The sequence below is a fragment of the Oncorhynchus nerka genome, linkage group LG12 (assembly GCF_034236695.1).
Source record: "Oncorhynchus nerka isolate Pitt River linkage group LG12, Oner_Uvic_2.0, whole genome shotgun sequence".
Classification (NCBI taxonomy): domain Eukaryota; kingdom Metazoa; phylum Chordata; class Actinopteri; order Salmoniformes; family Salmonidae; genus Oncorhynchus; species Oncorhynchus nerka.
Genome location: NC_088407.1, coordinates 45,517,783 through 45,537,387, shown reverse-complemented (window position 1 = coordinate 45,537,387; position 19,605 = coordinate 45,517,783). Strand labels below are relative to the sequence as shown.

At 39.3% G+C, this 19,605-nt stretch overlaps 1 protein-coding gene across 1 annotated transcript in view; it reads right to left on the bottom strand.

The window, feature by feature from the left end:
* The window catches only part of LOC115138781 (MAM domain-containing glycosylphosphatidylinositol anchor protein 1-like), a 324,659-nt gene that overhangs the window by 98,408 nt on the left and 206,646 nt on the right, over positions 1-19,605 (bottom strand). The window contains exons 7-9 of the mRNA XM_065025612.1: positions 5,576-5,691; positions 3,448-3,661; positions 1,821-2,117 (exon numbers count right to left, since the gene is read on the bottom strand). Of these exons, the coding sequence (XP_064881684.1) occupies positions 1,821-2,117; positions 3,448-3,661; positions 5,576-5,691 (627 nt within the window). The remainder of the gene's footprint in view (positions 1-1,820; positions 2,118-3,447; positions 3,662-5,575; positions 5,692-19,605) is intronic.

Sequence of the window (19,605 nt, the reverse complement as noted above, 5' to 3'; positions counted from 1 at the left end):
AGTCATGCTGGATTGACAGCATGGCAAATGTCCTTTAAAGCTTGGAAAATATACCCTTAATCCCAGACTTGGACAACACACCCACTCCACTGAATAGCAGAAATGGATTGCTTTGCGATTTCCAACTTGTTGTGTAATGTTTATGTCCAATGGCCAATGAGCACCGATACGTATTATATATAATTTCTCTTCATTATTTCTCTTCATATGACAAGGAATGAAAAGGATTTGCCAGTAGATTGTTGACTTAATTCATGATGATGACTGCTATCTTGCTAGCTAAGATTTTGAAAGTATGATGTTGACATGATCAGTCCAATCAAAGAATTCACGGACAACCAATCCATCAAAGGTAGAAATGAGTTGCATTTTTGACAGGACCACATAGAGTTTCCTTTCTGTTTGGCCCCATGGTCCTGACACAATTGAATACTCCTCTGTTCCTTATTCTTCAGCGGCTAAGGGTATAGTTGGGTGGACATCAAGGGGGCCATACTGCACATCACATTTCATGGGAAATACAGGCAACGGAACAATGTGCGTTTCAGGGCTATCCTTTGAGCCTCTGTTTATCTATGGACAGGATTGTATTGTTCGCCTCACCTACCGATTTATATTATTTTATTTCACAATTTACACAATAACGCATTATAAAGTGAACTGTATAGGACGGTGAGAAAACGAGGACACATTTCTTTTCAACAATGGCACAGCTCACATTGAAAACAAAACACACCAACACACCTTCAATGGCACCAATTACAAAACTGTAAAGTGGGAAGATGTATTTTCATGAGCGTCAAGTAACATCACATACCATACAGTTAATGAATAGGCTCTCTGGCTTGCCTTTGTGATGGTGCCAAGAGAAGAGAAATCTTCATGAATTCTAAGGCTTTTAGGGTTTTGAACTTTATGAACGAGCCCGCTTCACAATGGAAGCATTATTGAAGCGCAGCAGGCAAAAGCACTCTTACTGCAGACCACCAAGAAGTCTAAATGTAACCAAGGGGAGTGTTTGTTAATAGATTAGTCGCTAATTGCTCACACAAACAAACAGGGTATGCACACTTAGACGCGTTGGTTTCTGATACCATTTGTTAATTAGCAACGTTGTTGTGTATGTTAGTAACAGTGCATTCGACCCCATTTAAGCGTTATCGTTAGCTTACTTCGGTCCAGTGTGAGTTTGAAAGTGAATTGAGACAGTGTCTGCAGTCCATTCTAATCTAATACAACTAGCTATAGATTTGAACAAATTGTTGATTGAGTTACAGAAAACGTTTGACCTATATCATTGCCAACAAAGGGTATAAGTATTGAGATAAACTTTTGTTATTTACCAAATACTTATTTTCCACCATAATTTGCAAATAAATTCAAAAAAAATTCTGGGGCGGCAGGGTAGCTTAGTGGTTAGAGCATTGGACTAGTAACTGAAAGGTTGCAAGTTCAAATCCCAGAGCTGACAAGGTTCAAAATCTGTTGTTCTGCCCCTGAACAGGCAGTTAACCCACTGTTCCTAGGCTGTCAATGAAAATAAGAATTTGTTCTTAACTGACTTGCCCAGTACAATGTGATTTTCTGGATTTTTTTTCCTCATTTTGTCGGTCATAGTTGAAGTGTACCTATGATGAAAATTACAGGCCTCTCTCATCTTTTTAATTGGGAGAACTTGCACAATTGGTGGCTGACTAAATACTTTTTTGCCCCACTGTAGGTCACCAGGACCAGGAGAAACACTTGGGAAATACTTTTTATTTCCATCCAGAGCTCAATAAACAGACATCTCATGGAAAATGTAGCACTTTGCGACTCACATTGTACATTCAGGTGAACCTGTGCCTGACGTGGCTTGACGTTGAGGCCATTGTATGGCGCCGTCTGGCAGCGGTAGGCACCCATCAGGTCGCGGGTGACATTGGTCAGGCGGAGGCGCCCGTCGCGTGTTTCCACCGCCCACTCACCCGTGGGCATGGTCAGGTCCTTGTCGGCACGCGACCAAAGCACGGGTGGGCGGGGCTTGCCATCAACCAGGCACACCAGGTCGGTGGTGCCTCCCTCCCTCACGCTCACCACCTGGCCCCCTTCTGGCACCGTTAAAATTGGGGGAGTAACTGTGAGGGGGGGCAGAAAGGGGGAAGGGTGTAAGAGGGAGTGTGAAGGGAGTGGGATGGGAGAGAGGGGGAGTGAGGAGGGAGATGGAGAGATAAAGAGAAGAGTGGAAGAGAGAGGAAGAGGGAGGGAGGGAGGGAGAAAATATTTTAGAAAGGGTTGCCCAAAAGGAAACCAGGGTTTATAGAAAGAAAGAAAAAGAAAGAAAGATGAGGACAGCACGAAGGGTGGAGGGGGAGAGTGAGTGAGGTTAAATGTTGACATTGGCAAGGCCATTTTTATTGGATATTAAAGTGGTTATATATACAGTTGAAGTCGGAAGATTACATACACTTAGGTTGGAGTCATTAAAACTCGTTTTTCAACCACTCCACACATTTCTTGTTAACAAACTATAGTTTTGGCAAGATGGTTAGGACATCTACTTTGTGCATGATACAAGTAATTTTTTTAACAACCGTTTACAGACAGATTAATTCACTGTATCACAATCCAGTGGGTAAGAAGTTTACGTTACACTATTGACTGTGCCTTTTAACAGCTTGGAAAATTCCAGAAAATGTTGTCATGGCTTTAGAAGCTTCTGATAGGCTAATTGACATCATTTGAGTCAATTGGAGGTGTACCTGTGGATGTATTTCAAGGTCGACCTTCAAACTGAATGCCTCTTTGCTTGACATCATGGGAAAATCAAAAGATATCAGCCAAGACCTCAGAAAAAAAAAGTTTTAATTTATAAAGCCCTTTTACTAAAAGTCATTGGTAAACTTTAGACATATGACATACCACACCCTGTCTCAGGGATGGCTAACTCTGGAAATTGCTTTTGTCTCTACTGAGTTATAGAAATCAGCTTTTAGTTTTCTTCAAAATGTTCTTCAATTTGATGTTCTGGTGCCTCCAGGGTAATTCAGAAAGCTGATTGAGGACCTTATTACTGATGAATGTGTTCGTTTTTTATGACTGTGTTCTTCTTTCTGCTTGCATTTTGAATTTATATTTGATGTGTGTATTTTCTGTCATTTATGTAATTAATCTGTAAAAGAGACCTTGGTCTCAGTATGATTCCCTGATCAAATAAATAAAATGATCCCTACTGATAAGGTTGTAATTATCATAAATGGATTTGTTGTCATCTTTTGGTTGAAAAGGTGAAAGGTCAGTGGTGAAACGTCACTACTCGGCAACTCGGGTAACAACATTCTCTCTGCGTTTCCCACTTGTAATTCCGACTTGGATGGTAATGTGAAATTTCCCACTTGGAACTAGGAGCGTCCAATAACTCTAATAGCATGTGAACATGGTAACAGAACAAAGGAACAGTTCCCTTACCGCTGTTCTGGGTGATGTTGACATCTACCCTCAGCTCGGGCACTGTGCTCCCGGGGAAGTTGGCCACGCAGCTGTAGGTGGCCTGGTCGTGGAACTTCATGTCCACGATCTCCAGACTGCTAGTACCAGGCGCCATGTCTGGGTCGCTGTGCAGCACAATCAGGCTGTCCGAGTTGTAGATGAGCACCGCGTTCTGGTACCACGTGTAGTTCACCTAATAGTATAATAATATAGCAAGATGTTATTTAATTGTGTTAATATATTCACACACACACACACACACACACACACACACACACACACACACACACACACACACACACACACACACACACACACACAGTACCAGTCAAAAGTTTGGAAACAGCTACTCATTCAAGGGTTTTTCTTTATGTTTAAACATTTGTACATTGTGGAATAGTAGTGAAGACATCAACACTATGAAATTACACATATGGAATCATGAAGTAACCAAGAAAGTGTTAAACAAATCCAAATATATTTTATATTTGAGATTCTTCAAAGTAGCCACCCTTTACCTTGATGACAGCTTTGCACACGCTTGGCATTCTCTCAACAAGCTTCATGAGGTAGTCACCAGGAATGCATTTCAATTCATGTGTTTGTGAGGACCAACGGCAGACAGGAGAAGCAGGTACAGGGAGTCAAACATTTATTCAGGAACGGACAAAGAACAAGACAGGAACAGCATCAGCACATGGGTAAACAAGGACATATGACAAACAATCCCGAAGCAGGAAACAGAGCTAGGAAACAGACAGATATAGGGAAGGAAATTACACAAGTAATTGAGTCCACGTGAGTCCAATGAGCGTTGATGCACATGACGGGGAGAGGCAGGTGTGCGTACTGAAAGTGCCTTGAGTGTGTAATGTTGGGAAGTCTGGCGCCCTCGAGCACCAGAGGGAGGAAGAGCGGGAGCAGGCATGACAGTGTTTGAGCCAATCACTTGTGTTGTGACAAGGTAGAGGTGGTATACAGAAGATTTGGTAAAATACCAAGTCCATACTATAGAAAGAACATCTCAAATAAGCAAGGAGAAACGAGAGTCCATAATTACTTTAAGACATGAAGGTAATTTAATTCGGAAAATTTCAAGAACTTTTAAAGTTTCTTCAAGTGCAGTAGCAAAAACCATCAAGCGCTATGATGAAACTGGCTCTCATGAGGACTGCCACAGGAATGGAAGACTCAGGGTTACCTCTGCTGCAGAAGATACATTCATTAGAGTTACCAGCCTCAGAAATTGCAGCCCAAATAAATGCTTCACAAAGTTCAAGGAACAGACACATCTCAACATCAACTGTTGAATTGCTGCAAGGAAACCACTACTAAAGGACACCAATAATAAGAAGAGACTTGCTTGGGCCGGGAAACATTCTGCAGTGATACGCCATCCTATCTGGTTTGCACTTGGTAGACTATCATTTGTTTTTCAACAGGTCAATGACCCAACACCCCTCCAGGCCGTGTAAGGGCTATTTGACCAAGAAGGCGAGTGATGAGGTGCTGCATCAGATGACCTGGTCTTCACAATCACCCGACCTAAACCCAATTGAGATGGTTTGGGATGAGTTGGACCGCAGAGTAAAGGAAAAGCAGCCAACAAGTGCTCAGCATATGTGGAAACTCCTTCAAGACTGTTGAAAAAGCATTTCAGGTGCAGCTGGTTGAGAGAATGCTTAAGAGTGCGCAAAGCTGTCATCAAGGTAAAGGGTGGCTACTTTAAAGAATCTAAAATCTAAAATATGTTTAACACTTTTTTTGTTGCTACATGATTCCATATGTGTCATTTCACAGTGTTGATGTCTTCACTATTATTCTACAATGTAGAAAATAGTAAAAATAAAGAAAAACCTTTGAATGAGTAGGTGTCCAAACTTTTGACTGGTACTGTACTTTACTGAATTCATTGTAACTTGTTATAAGCATGTAATAGCCTTTTATAACGTATTTTAACAAGGCATATGTCTCTTTAAATAAAATGTTCATCCCTCTCAATTCTCTCAACTTATTTAGTCTGCATCATTATGAGACCATTATAAGACATTATAAAGAGGTCATACCCTATTATTATTATTATTATTATTATTATTATTCAGTTGACCTTGTCCTGGGGCTCCGCATCCACGTGGCAGGAAAGCTTGAGGTCACGGCCCATCTGGATGCTCTCACTGTCCTTGTTGGAGTCAGGTGTGATCTGGAAGGTAAGGTTACCCATACCTGAAGTGAGAGATGGAGGGAAGGGGAATAGAAGGGGGTTGAGGAAGGGGAGAGAAGGAGGAGGGGTGTAGGGAGGGAAGGAGTTGGTTGAAGGAGGAAGGAGAGAGGGGTGTGTAGGGAGGGGAAGAGGAGGAAAGGAAGGCAAGAGGAGGGAAAGAGGGGTAAGGAAGGAGAAAGGGAGAGATGGGTAAGGAAAAATGGGGTGGGAGAAGGTGGAAAGTATAAGAGAGAAAGAAATAAGGAGGAAGGAGAGAGCATAAGAAAGAGAGGATGGGAAGAGGATGAAAGAAGAGGAAAAGGTAGAGGGAAAGTGATGAAGTAAGAATGAGGGAGGGAACAAGCAGGGCACGTAGGTGTGAGCAGGGAGTGAGGGAGGGAGGGAGAAGAATAGAGGGAAATTAAAAAGAGAATAAACAATGAGAAAAGGAGAGAGATCCACCCTAACAACAATGACTGTCCCATCGAAAATATCAAAATACACATAATGAACCCTCAGGTACTGTGCAGTACCTTTTAGTAAAATGTGATATAGAGTATAATGGTACATTTATGTAGCCAATATTTTCAATTAAAAAAGGTACAGTCATCACACTCTCACTCTCAAAAAAGGGGTACATGTGAAGGTACATTTCTGCCAAATAAATTGAACTAATGGCTTTGTCACTGAGGTGGTACCCTTAAAAGCCAAATGTGTACCATAATCATGCTCAATTACAAAATAGTTTTTTTATATCTGTGTTTTTGCATAATGCTACACAAAGATAAATAACATACATTTCTCAACTATCCAATCAGTAAATTTTTTGTGCACCCATAACTGAAATGGTTGTTCCAGTTTAAATGGCTTAGGCAGTCACCTCACAATGTTCCTGGTAGTCATTCTCAAAAATCCTAACTATTGCTGGATTCCAATAGGAATTAGACATCACTTTTAAAGTGGTCTATGGTAGAGGCTTATTTTTGTCCTCTACTATAGGAAAATATGGCTTTGTCACTGTGGTGGAACCCTATGAAGACATAATGTACATTTTCTAAAAGTACATTTTGTACCTGTGGACTATATGTAAGAAATGTACTATCTGAGGTATGAACTGTACATAAAACTAAAGGTACAAATGAGGACCTTATAGGGTGCCACCTAGGGGTGGGAAACCAAGGCTTTCTGAAGGCTTCGGCGATTTCACCAAATTGTTTCCGAAAAACAGTTAATTAACCAGAGTTTCATTATCTGTTTACAACGCATATTAAATACATCTGCTGGTCAGCAATAAATAGCAGTGTGTGATTGACAGATAGAAGTATTTTTTCTCCAATTTCATTTAAACACTGTGGAGCCGCGGTAAAGTCATTGGCTTTAGTAGCTTATAATCAGATAGAATACCAGGTTTGGATCTTACATCATGCTTCTCTTTTTTGCCTTCAAGTTGACTATTTAAAAGAAACTGAATATATGGCAATATTTAGGATGCTTAAGACAGAAGCTTATACTATACTAAATTTAAAAAATAGTTTGCCTTCAACAATATTCCACCTCATACCCTTACATCGCTGAATGTTGCATACCAGTCAGGTGATTAATTTTGTACAGAATCCTAACTATATTTGTAAATACACGTGCAGTAGAGGTCCGTGTTTGAAAGCAGCTGGAAATCAGAAAGGGCCACGGCGAAATAAGTGGGATCTCGCATTTTGCAACACACAGTTTGAAAAAACAGGTGATCAAAACAAAGCTTCATTGATGACGTGCTTCTGATAAAGTGATACTGCACACATCAGCACACTGCTTGGAAGTTAGCTGCTTTGATGTAACATCTCTAGTACCAGTGAGAGTGCAGGAAAGGAAAAATAAAAACATCGCAACTCCATGCTTTGCCAAGCATGCAAACTAGCTTGGCTTCATGAGGAATGCTTTTCCATTTCGAAGGAGTTCCCACATTTGGTGAGCACTTGTTGGCTGCTTTTCCTTTACTCTGAAATCCAAATCATCCTGAACCATCTCAATTGGGTTGATGTCGGGAGATTGTGGAGGCCAGGTCATCTGATGCAGCACTCCATCACTCACCTTCTTGGTCAAATAGACATTACAGAGCCTGAATGTGTGTTTTGGGTCACTGCCCTGTTGAAAAACAAATGATAGTCCCACTAAGCGTAAACCAGATGGGATGGCATATCGTTGTAGAATGCTGTGATAGCCATGCTGGTTAAGTGTGTCTTGATATCTAAATAAATCACAGTGTCACCAGCAAAGCACCCCCACACCATCACACCTCCTCCTCCATGCTTCACGTTGGGAACCACACATGCAGAGATCATAAGTTCACCTACTCCACCGGTTTAATGTCCATTGCTTGTGTTTCTTGGCCCAAGCAAGTCTCTTCTTCCTATTGGTGTCCTTTTGAAGTGGTTTTGAAGTGATTCACGCAGTCTCCTCTGAACAGTTGATGTTGAGATGTGTCTGTTACTTGAACTCTGTGAAGCATTTATTTGGGCAGCAATTTCTGAGGCTGGTAACTCTAATGAAGTTATCCTCTGCAGCAGAGGTAACTCTGGGTCTTCCCTTCCTGTGGCGGTCCTCATGAGAGCCAGTTTCGTCATAGCGCATGATGTTTTTTGCGACTGGACTTAAAGTTCTTGAAATGTTCCGTATTGACCGACCTTCATGCCTTAAAGTAATGATGAACTGTCATTTCTCTTTGTTTACTTGAGCTGTTCTGCATAATATGGACTTGGTCTTTTACCAAATAGGGCTATCTTCTGTATACCACCTCAACCTTGTCATAACACAACTGATTGCCTGAAACACATTAAGAAAGAAAGAGTCCACAATTTAACTTTTAACAAGGCACCCCTGTTAAATCAAATGTATTCCAGGTGACCACCTCATGAAGCTGGTTGAGAGAATGCCAAGAGTGTGCAAAGCTGTCATCAAGACAAAGGGTGGCTTCTTTGAAGAATCTCAAATGTAAAATAAAATCTGTTTGGTTTATCTGTTTGACACTTTTTTGGCTACTACATGATTCCATATGTGCGATTTCATAGTTTTGATGTCATCAATATTATTATTAGAAAATAGTAAAACTAAAGATAAACCCTGGAATGAGTAGGTGTGTCCAAATGTTTGACTGGTACTGTATGATTACTATTGTGACACATTAAAACTAGTTTTTCAAACACTCCACAAATTTATTTTTAAAACTATAGTTTGGACAAGTCGGTTAGGAAGTTTACGTTACATTATTGACTGTGCCTTTTAACAGCTTGGAAAATTCCAGAAAATGTTGTCATGGCCCCAGAAGCTTCTGATAGGCTAATTGACATAATTGGAGTATATTGGAGGTTTATCTGTGTATGTATTTCAAGGCCGACCTTCAAACTCAGTGCCTCTTGCTTGACATCATGGGAAAGTCAAAAGAAATCAGCCAAGACCTCAGAAAAAACATTGTAAGCCTCCACAAGTCTGGTTCATCCTTGGGAGCAATTTCCAAACGCCTGAAAGAACCACGTCCATCTGTACAAACAATAGTACGCAAGTATGAACACCATGGGACCACGCAGCCGTCATTCAGCTCAGGAAGGAGAGAGATGAACACACTTTGACAACAGCAAGGAAGAAGCCACTGCGCCAAAACCGCCATAAAAACGCCAGACTACGGATTGCAACTGCAAATGGGGCAAAGATCGTACTTTTTGGAGAAATATCCTCTGGTGTGATGAAACAAAAATAGAACTGTTTGACCATAATGACCATCGTTATGTTTGGAGGAAAAAGGGGGACGCTTGCAAGCCGAAGAACACCATCCCAACCATGTAGGCATTTATATATAAACTCCAATTTGTAAGTCGCTCTGGATAAGAGCGTCTGCTAAATGACTTAAATGTAAATGTAAATGTACTTTATCAAAAGCCTTTTCAAAATCAGCTATGAAAACCAGGCCTGTTGTACCCGATATTTCATAGTATTCTATTGTTTCCAGTACTTGTCTTATATTATCTCCAATGTATTGTCCATGTAAAAAAACCTGTCTGATTAGGATAAATAATATCTGAAAATACTTTTTAAATTCTATGCGCCAAGCATTTTGCTAGGATCTTTGCATCACAACACTGAAGTGTATGAGGTCTCCAATTTTTAAATGGACTGGATCTTTATATATACACCACTTGGGTCCTGTTTCAGTAATATTGATATCAGACCTTCTTGTTGCGTGTCTGATAATCTACCATTTATATATGAGTGGTTAAAACATGCTAATAATGGTCCTTTGAGTATATCAAAACAAGTTTTGTATACTTTCACTGGCATGCCATCCAGCCCTGGACTTTTCCCATTTTCCACCATAATTTGCAAATATATTCATTAAAAATCCTACAATGTGATTTTCTGGATTTTTTTTTTCATTTTGTCTGTCATAGTTGAAGTGTACCTATGTGTACCTACAGGCCTCTCTCATCTCATCATAGTTTTTTGCCCTACTGTATATTTTCAAAGAAGCTTGGATCATCATTATTCGGACTGTATAGTTTTATAAGCCATATCTGTTTATTGTCCAATAACATTTAAAATAATCCATCTACCTTGATAATCTGTTTGGACAATTTGCACATTTGGATCAAAATGACTGTTAATTAAAACCATCACCCCTTTTGAATTTCTTTGCCCATGGGAGAAATATATTTCTCCCCTCCCCCCAGTTCTTTTTCCAAAAAACGTAATCTACATTTTTTAAACATTTATTTTAATTTTACCTTTATTTAACCAGGCAAGTCAGTTAAGAACAAATTCTTATTTTCAATCACGGCCTAGGAACAGTGGGTTAACTATTATATATTCCTTCTCTTTTATCCAGGTAAATACTGATAGTCTCTTCTTCCTTTTTGCTAGGCCATTACAATTGTAACTGGCTACACTTATTTCACCACTTACCATAATGGGACACAACTTTCAATTCTATTTATGAAAATATATGTTTGTAAACGTACCATTAAAAAGTAACATGATGATTGAGTGTCTATATAGCTGTACCATGATATTTGCATTGCTACTAAGTAAACCTCCAATTGGTCCCCATCATTCCACCCGCTAAAAGCCCTCCTCATCCCGAGCTGGGCCGTCATCCCAATGCCCGGCAGACCACCTCCGACCCCCCGCATCCCATAGCCCTGAACAGACTGGGATCCATCCTTCAAAAAGAGCACACAGTGCCATTTACCGAATTGAAGTAGATCAACTGCCAAATGCATTTCCATCACCCTCACCTCGATTTGTATTATATATAGCTGTGGATCATCCTCTATTGTCCCTAACATATTTTACTCCTTCGCAACATTTGTGGGATACACACATACACCGACACACACTCAACCCTTTCCCCCCACACAACCATAAACTCACATTCTCAACAGTTGCACAATCCCAGAGCCCAACTCATGAAAGGTCCTGATTTACAAATGCACTTACTGTTGCAGCTGCATGAGAAGGCCTGCAAGACCGCGCAAAAAAATGGGCAGAAATTGAGAGATTTTATTAACCATTGTCACATCCTAGATGATGAAGGTCAAATGTACAGGTGTACTGACACACCCACAACACGGTCACCCGTATTGACCATATTCCCAAGCATCTCCATGCAGTCAGACTTTTGATTTTGTGCCACCAGTATGCTCTCCCTTTAGTGGGCTTTGGCTTTGCAGGACCAACCCTGCCAAGCAGGCTCAGAATCTTGAGGGGGCAGTCCTGCTCTTGGTCTCTGACCGCACTTTGGCTGCATATAGACCGCTTACAGCAGACCCATTCTCCTTAGTATCTGGGTCATTCAGGTGGGTGTCTAGGTTATAGGGTTGTGGACCGTACCATTAAATTAGGATCATAAATAAATATTAGATATCATTTATTTTAAATCTGTTCCACGATTGGACAATAAATAAATAAGACTTATAATTTATTATAAAAGTATATCCATCATCTGAACAACATTGAAAGCCCTCTCATACCCCGGCTCACAGCAATACATTGGTTCTGGGATATGCTATGATACTATTTCATTACTCACTCACTCAACTTTCCCAAACATGCAACCATTTCATTACTCACTCACTCAACAAATATAATAAAAAAATAAACACACACCACACCATCCACACATACTGTGCCTTCTGTTTACATAGATTTTATCTTCACCATGTTGAATTAGTGCTTGTGTAACGGATGTGAAACGGCTAGCTAGTTAGCGGTGGTGCACGCTAAATAGCGTTTCAATCGGTGATGTCACTTGCTCTGAGACCTTGAAGTAGTGGTTCCCCTTGCTCTGCAAGGGCCGCGGCTTTTGTGGAGCGATGGGTAACGATGCTTCGTGGGTGACTGTTGTTGATGTGTGCGGAGGGTCCCTGGTTCGCGCCCGGGTATGGGCGAGGGGATGGTCTAAAGTTATACTGTTACACCTGTGTGTTCCAATTAGTTATATGTGAACATATATTCAAAAGCTTTTTTTTATTGTATTGTTACAATCCATAACCGGGCTAGAATTGTGTTTCATTATTTTCCTCATCTATGAGAACTTTGTCATTTTTAAAATAACCGTTGTCTCTGAACAACTGGTTATCAATATATATTTCATCAACGACGAGAGTTACTCGTTTCCCTTCTAATCTATTTTCTTAGAAAATTGGATACAGAACTTTACGCCGTTCTGCAATTTCCTTCAGAAACTGATCATTAATGTCAATTTTGGTCCCAGCAAGTCTTTTACCCAGGCTTTTAACCATTATTTTATCTTTAAATTAAGCAAATTTGGCAACGATTGGGCATTCATACGTTGGCTTCTCTGTCCAAAGCGGTGTACACTTTCAAGTTGGATTTTGTCGATAGCTTCGCGTGGGATCTGAAGCGCTGTAAGGAGGAACTCTCTAACTACAGATTCAGGAACTTCCCCTTCTTTCTCCTGGATACCTGTAAGCACCAGATTCTCTCTCATGGATCTAGTTTGTATGTCCAGTAAGGCTTCTCTCAGAATCTATGTTCTCCTTTTTAATTTAATTGACTTCAGTTTCAATCTTATTGACTGTCCCTTTTAGTTTGTTTGTTTCCTTCTCCAAAGTCACAGCTTTTTCATCTCGAGGCTTGCCTTCTCTTTTCTACTCTTTTATATCCTTACTAACCAATTCAAGTATACCCAGTTTGTCATTTATTGACTTTAACAGATCGGTTTCGACCTTCACCATTCCCGGTGGTGAAAATATAAAATAGTCTGTGTCTGTAGAAGAGTCACGTTTTCGTTTTGGAATCGGTTCCCCTGTCTTACTCTCCGTCATGTTTGGGTTTTGCTTGTTTTCGTAATATTTGTCGATAAATGTCTCTAGTCTTAAGATTTGTTTTGTGTTATTATCCAGATTGAAGGTTATCCCCCACCAGATTGTGTAGTGCTAATATTTGAGTCTAAATTGCCGATATTGAATATTACGTTTTATCTTGAGGTGCTCTATATAACTTTGTTCAGTCTGCCATTACCTGTCCTCCATTAACGGTAGTGTCTTAGCTAGCATCAAAACAAGTGCATAAAATGCTGTACAATTGTGAAAATATGACTAAAACATTGACAACTTCATCAGGAGTTGCATTCACGCACAGTAAAGGATAAAACAGAATAATATTATTCGAAAACCGGAGAATCTCTGCTCAGCCACAAAGGGCATGCTGAATTTTGGAGTTGGGTTAATTAACACTGAGCTAGCTGCAATGTCGTTAGTCACTCTTAAAGGGACAGGCTTTCTTACAGGTGAATAAAACATAAATTAATATAGAACTGTTGTGTCTGATCAATGAAAATGTTGTAATTGATGTTGATGTATTGTACTGGAACTAATGACATCAAAATATATTTTATGGGTTTACTTATTCGCACTAAAGAAAACAAGTGATAGACAACAACATAGATAACAACAAAAAAAATGGGTTGCAGGTGTGGTTGGAAGCCCGAGGGCTGATATGAAAACCACACCACAACAAAACAATATACAACACATAAGTACACAAATAAAAAGGTTTGTTAAAACTGATAACAAAACCTACTAATTCTAAATATATAAATGAATTGATTAGTAATCATGAAAAATAAATCATGTTTTGTTTAAATGTGTTTGTGTGCATGTGAGAGTTAGATTATATGGAGTTGATTACTGAATAGCTTGGTTTATCAGGTTGACCCCCAGTCTTTTCTTGAAGCTATTGAGGGATGATGTTTTGTCAATGTGAAGATAAGAATTCCAGAGTATGGTACCTCTATATCTGATAGAGATTTGACTATGTGAGGTGCAGCATTGGGGAGGGTGAAGGATATCACAGTGTCTTGTGTTATATACTGTAGATGCACTTCAAAATTAACCTGGATGAATCCATTGAAGGGTTTAGGTAACCTGGGAGGTATGAGTATTTGTAGATTAAATCATTAGTGTTTCTTAAACAAAGGTGCAGATGGAGCAAGGTAATTAGAGAAGGTGTCTAGCCTTGGATGATGAGTAATTTGTATAGGTAGGATGCATATGTACTGGCCCAGACAATATTATAGTAAATTAGATATGGGTAAATTAAGCTATAGCATAGAGTTAGAACGCAAGCCTGATGAACCAAAGCACTAATCTTTGTGATAATACCAACAGATTTCATCACTTTGCTGCAGACAGCGCATACAACCTGATTTACCCCCTAATCAGTATGAGTGATGAATTGCCATTTGTCAAAACAACAGGGTTTTTGGTGCATACAGTTTATAAGGTGCTTGTAAAAAAAAATATATATATATATATATATATATATATACACTAGAAGGTCAGCATCCCGGAGTCGCCTCTTCACTGTTGATGTTGAGACTGGTGTTTTGCGGGTACTATTTAATGAAGCTGCCAGTTGAGGACTTGTCAGGCATCTGTTTCTCAAACTAGACACTAATGTACTTGTCCTCTTGCTCAGTTGTGCACCGGGGCCTCCCACTCTTTCTATTCTGGTTAGAGACAGTTTGCACTGTTCTGTGAAGGGAGTAGTACACAGCATTGTACGAGATCATCAGTTTCTTGGCAATTTCTCACATGGAATAGCCTTCATTTCTCAGAACAAGGATAGACTGACGAGTTTCAGGAGAAAGTTATTTCTTTCTGGACATTTTGAGCCTGTTATCGAACCCATAAATGCTAATGCTACAGATACTCAACTAGTCTAAAGAAGGTCAGTTTTATTGCTTCTTTGATCAGAACAGTTTTCAGCTGTGCTAACATAAGTGTTTTCTAATGATCAATTAGCCTTTTAAAATGATAAACTTGGATTAGCTAACACAACGTGCCATTGGAACATAGGAGTGATGGTTGCTGATAATGGGCCTCTGTACGCCTATGTAGATTTTCCATTAAAAAAATCTGTTTCCAGCTACAATAGTCATTGACAAGATTAACAATGTCTACACTGTATTTCTGATCAATGGTCTTTCCAATACAATGTTTCATCAGGGCTCCTGAGTGGTGCACAATTGGCCCACCGTCATCCGGGTTAGGGTTTGGCCAGGGTAGGCTGTCATTGTCAACTGACTTGCCTAGTAAAAAAAAGGTTATGTCAAAAAGTATCTATTAGGAGTCTAGTGGATGTGACTTTTTTCAACAACATTTCTTATTCTTGGATTTTTTTAAACATTTAAATATGTTTGTTTTTATCTGGAACCATTCAGAAAATATGGGCATGCCTGAGTTGGCTTCATTAATTAGTGAATCAAAAATCTAATTGGTATCATTAGCAAAGAGAATAGGAAGTACGGTAGAAGACACAGCAGCAAGGTCTTAGATATAGATTAACCTCTCTAGGGTAGGGGGCAGCATTCGGAATTTTGGATGAAACACATGCCCAAATTCAACGGCCTGCTACTCGGGCCCAGAAGATATGATATACATATAGTAGATTTGGGTAGAAAACACTCTAGAGTTTCCGAAACTGTTGAAATAGTGTCTGTGAGTATAACAGAACTGATTTAGCAGGTGAAAACCTGAGAAAAATCCATTCAGGAAGTAGTTTCTTTTGGTTTTGTAGTTTTCTATTCAATGCCATTACAGTATCCATTGACCTTAGGACTCCATTTGCAGTTCCTATGCCTTCCACCAGATGTAAACAGTATTTAGAAATCGTTTCAGGCTTGTATTCTTATAAATGAGGGAGTAAGACCAGTCTGAACGAGTGGACCCTAACGTGTCGCAGAGCTTTTTCAGGTTTCTTGTTTACCTTTTATATTGACGACGTTATTGTCCGGTTGAAATATTAAAGATAATTTAGGCTAAAAAACAACCTGAGGATTGAATATAAACATCGTTTGACATGTTTCTATGAACTTTACGGATACAATTTAGATTTTTTTGTCTGATTGTTTTGACTGAGTTTGAGCCTGTGGATTACTGAAGAAAACGCGCTAACAAAACGGAGGTTTTTGGATATAAAGAGACTTCATCGAACAAAAGGAACATTTATTGAGTAAATGAATGTCTTCTGATTGCAACAAAATAGGAAAAATTCCAAAGTGGATGAATACTTTTGCAAGGCACTGTACCCGACACTGCCGTTCTGTCCTGCGGATGCATATAAAAAAATAGCTAGAATATTATTCATGTCCTTGTTCAGCCGAATTTTCAGAGAAACATAGGGTATTCCAGTTCTTCAGTTCCCGTTGAGGAAAGTAGGAAAGTCTCGAACAAAGCTTATCCAGTTTGTTCTCCAGTGATTGTACATTCGCCAATAGAACAGATGGTAGAGGTGTTGTATTTCATCGCCGCCGTAGTTTCATCAGGGTACCCGCACGTCGGCCTCTATATTGCCATCTCTTTCTCTTCCGAGTGTCAGGGATTAGGGCCTGGTCCGGGGTGAGCAGTATGTCCTGCACCGCCAGTTCATTGAAATAGAAATCTTCATCCAAATTGAGGTTAGTGATAGCTGTTTTAATAATGTCCAGAAGCTATTTTCGGACATATGAAACAATAGAAGAAACAAGTTAAGATCAGCTCAAAAATAACACAAACCAGCAGAATTGGTCAAGAGCCCGAGAATCGTAGAAATGTATGGTAAGTTGAAATACATGTGCAGATATCAGAGGAGAGTTGGGGGAGTGTATGGAAAACACTATATAAAGCCACTACATAACCAAACAAAGGCATTCCAATTCAAAGTACAAAATCATTTTTTTATGAGTCCTGATAAAATTAATAAAATGAACAAAGAAATATCTGCTATGTGTTGGACGAAGTGTGGATCAATAGGTACTTTAACACATATATTTAGGCAAAATCAAGTAATTTGGTTTAGAAATTCTGCATGTTATCCTTTTGTGAGTAGGGGGCAGTATTTTCATTTTTGGGAGAAAAAAAACGTTCCCGTAATAAACGGGATATTTTGTCAGGACAAGATGCTTGAATATGCATATAAATAACAGCTTAGGATAGAAAACACTCTAACGTTTCCAAAACTGTAAAAATATTGTCTGTGAGTATAACAGAACTGATGTTGCAGGCGAAAGCCTGAGAAAAATCCAATCCGGAAGTGCCTAATGTGTCTCTATTGAGCAGTGAATGGGCTATCAACCAGATCACTCTTTCTCCGTATTCCCGAAGATGTCTCCAGCATTGTGACGTAGTTTTACGCATTTATGTTGAAGAATACCCGTAGGCGGCTACATTGCGCAAGTGGTCACCTGATGATCCCAGAGAGATCATCTTGTAAAATACAGAGGTAGCCATTACTCCAATCGGTCCTACTGAAAAACGAATTGTCCCGATGGATATATTATCGAATAGATATTTGAAAAAGACCTTGAGGATTGATTATAAACAACGTTTGACAAGTTTCTGTCGATATTATGGAACTAATTTGGAATATTTTTCGCCGTTTTCGTGACTGCAATTTCCGGGCGATTTCTCAGCCAAACGTGAAGAACAAACGGAGCTATTTCGCCTACAAAAATAATATTTCGGGAAAAAAGTAACATTTGCTATCTAACTGGGAGTCTCGTGAGAGAAAACATCTGAAGCTCATCAACCGTAAACGATTTGATTGCTTTTCTGATTTCCGTGACCAAGTTACCTGCTGCTAGCTGGACAAATGCTATGATAGGCTATCGATAAACTTACACAAATGCTTGTCTAGCTATGGCTGTAAAGCATATTTTGAAAATCTGAGATGACAGGGTGATTAACAAAAGGCTAAGCTGTGTCTCAATATATTTCACTTTAGATTTTCATGAATAGGAATATTTTCAAGTAATATTTATGTCCGTTGCGTTATGCTAATTAGTGTCAGATGATGACAACGGTCCCGCTCACGGGATGGGGTGTCACTAGAGGGTATACAGGATATCACATGCATTGATATTCACCCAGACACATTTCATCTCCTTCTAGGTATTGTTCCTGTGCATACACTCCACTCCACTCCTATCCACTTAAACTGATACACATTTCTTTGCTTTGGCTAAAAGATTATCTAAAAAAAATGCTGGAAAAATGAACATGCATCCTCAAAAGATATGTAGTTTACAAAAGTTCAATCAGTAAGGCTGGTCTGATTTGGATCTCTTTTAGTCGTCATTTGGACTAATCTTCCAAGAGTCGTTAAACATTAAAATACAATTTATAATACGTTCACATTATCACATATAACACACTGTTACAAACAGACACAATACACTGACGTATTGACCAGATAAATAGTGGTCTGAATGGATCGTCACTTTTCATTCATCAAGTAAAGTCGTATAATTCAAATCAAATCAAATTGTATTTGTCACGTGCCAATTACCAACCTTTACAACCTTACTTACAAGCCTTTAATCAACAATGCAGTTTTAAAAAATACAACAAAGAGTAAGAGATAAGAATAACAAATAATTAACCTCTTAAGCCCACCCGACACACATGCGTCCCATCTAGCCATCTGGAAATGCAAATGCGCTATGCTAAATGCTAATAGCACTCGTTAAAACTCAAACGTTCATTAAAACACACATGCAGGGTACTGGATTAAAGCTACACTCGTTGTGAATCCAGCCAACAAGTCAGATTTTTAAAATGCTTTTCGGCGAAAGCATGAGAAGCTATTATCTGATAGCATGCAACACCCCGAAATACCTGAAGGCGACGTAAACAAAATAATTAGCATAGCACAAAACACAGAAATAAAATATAAAACATTCATTACCTTTGACGAGCTTCTTTGTTGGCACTCCTAGATGTCCCATAAACATCACTATTGGGTATTTTTTTTCGATTAAATCGGTCCATATATACCTTAAATATCGATCTATGAAAAGTGTGTGATCCAGGAAAAAACACTGTTTTAAAACGCAACGTCATTTTTTTAAATTAAAAAAGTCGATGATAAACTTTCACAAAACACTTCGAAATACTTTTGTAATCCAACTTCAGGTATTAGTAAACGTTAATAATCTATCAAATTGATCACGGGCGATGTGTATTCAATAGCTCCACGTCTTCAAATCATGGTCGGAAATTTCTCTGCCAAAACATCCTGTCGGAGACCGGAAGGAATGGGCTCTCTCTTACTCGTTTGACCAAGAAACAAAGCCCAGGCAATTGACAAGACTGGCGACATCGTGTGGAAGCTGTAGGACTTGCAATCTCAGCCCCATGTAATTTGCTTTCCCATAGACAATACATGCAAGTGGCGCATTGATATTTTTTCCAGTTTTCGGTGATCAGTTTTTCTTGCGCTTTTCGATGAAACACACGTTCTGTTATAGTCACAGCCGTGATTTAACCAGTTTTAGAAACGTCAGAGTGTTTTCTATCCACACATACTAATCATATGCATATACTATATTCCTGGCATGAGTAGCAGGACGCTGAAATGTTACGCGATTTTTAACAGAATGTTCGAAAAAG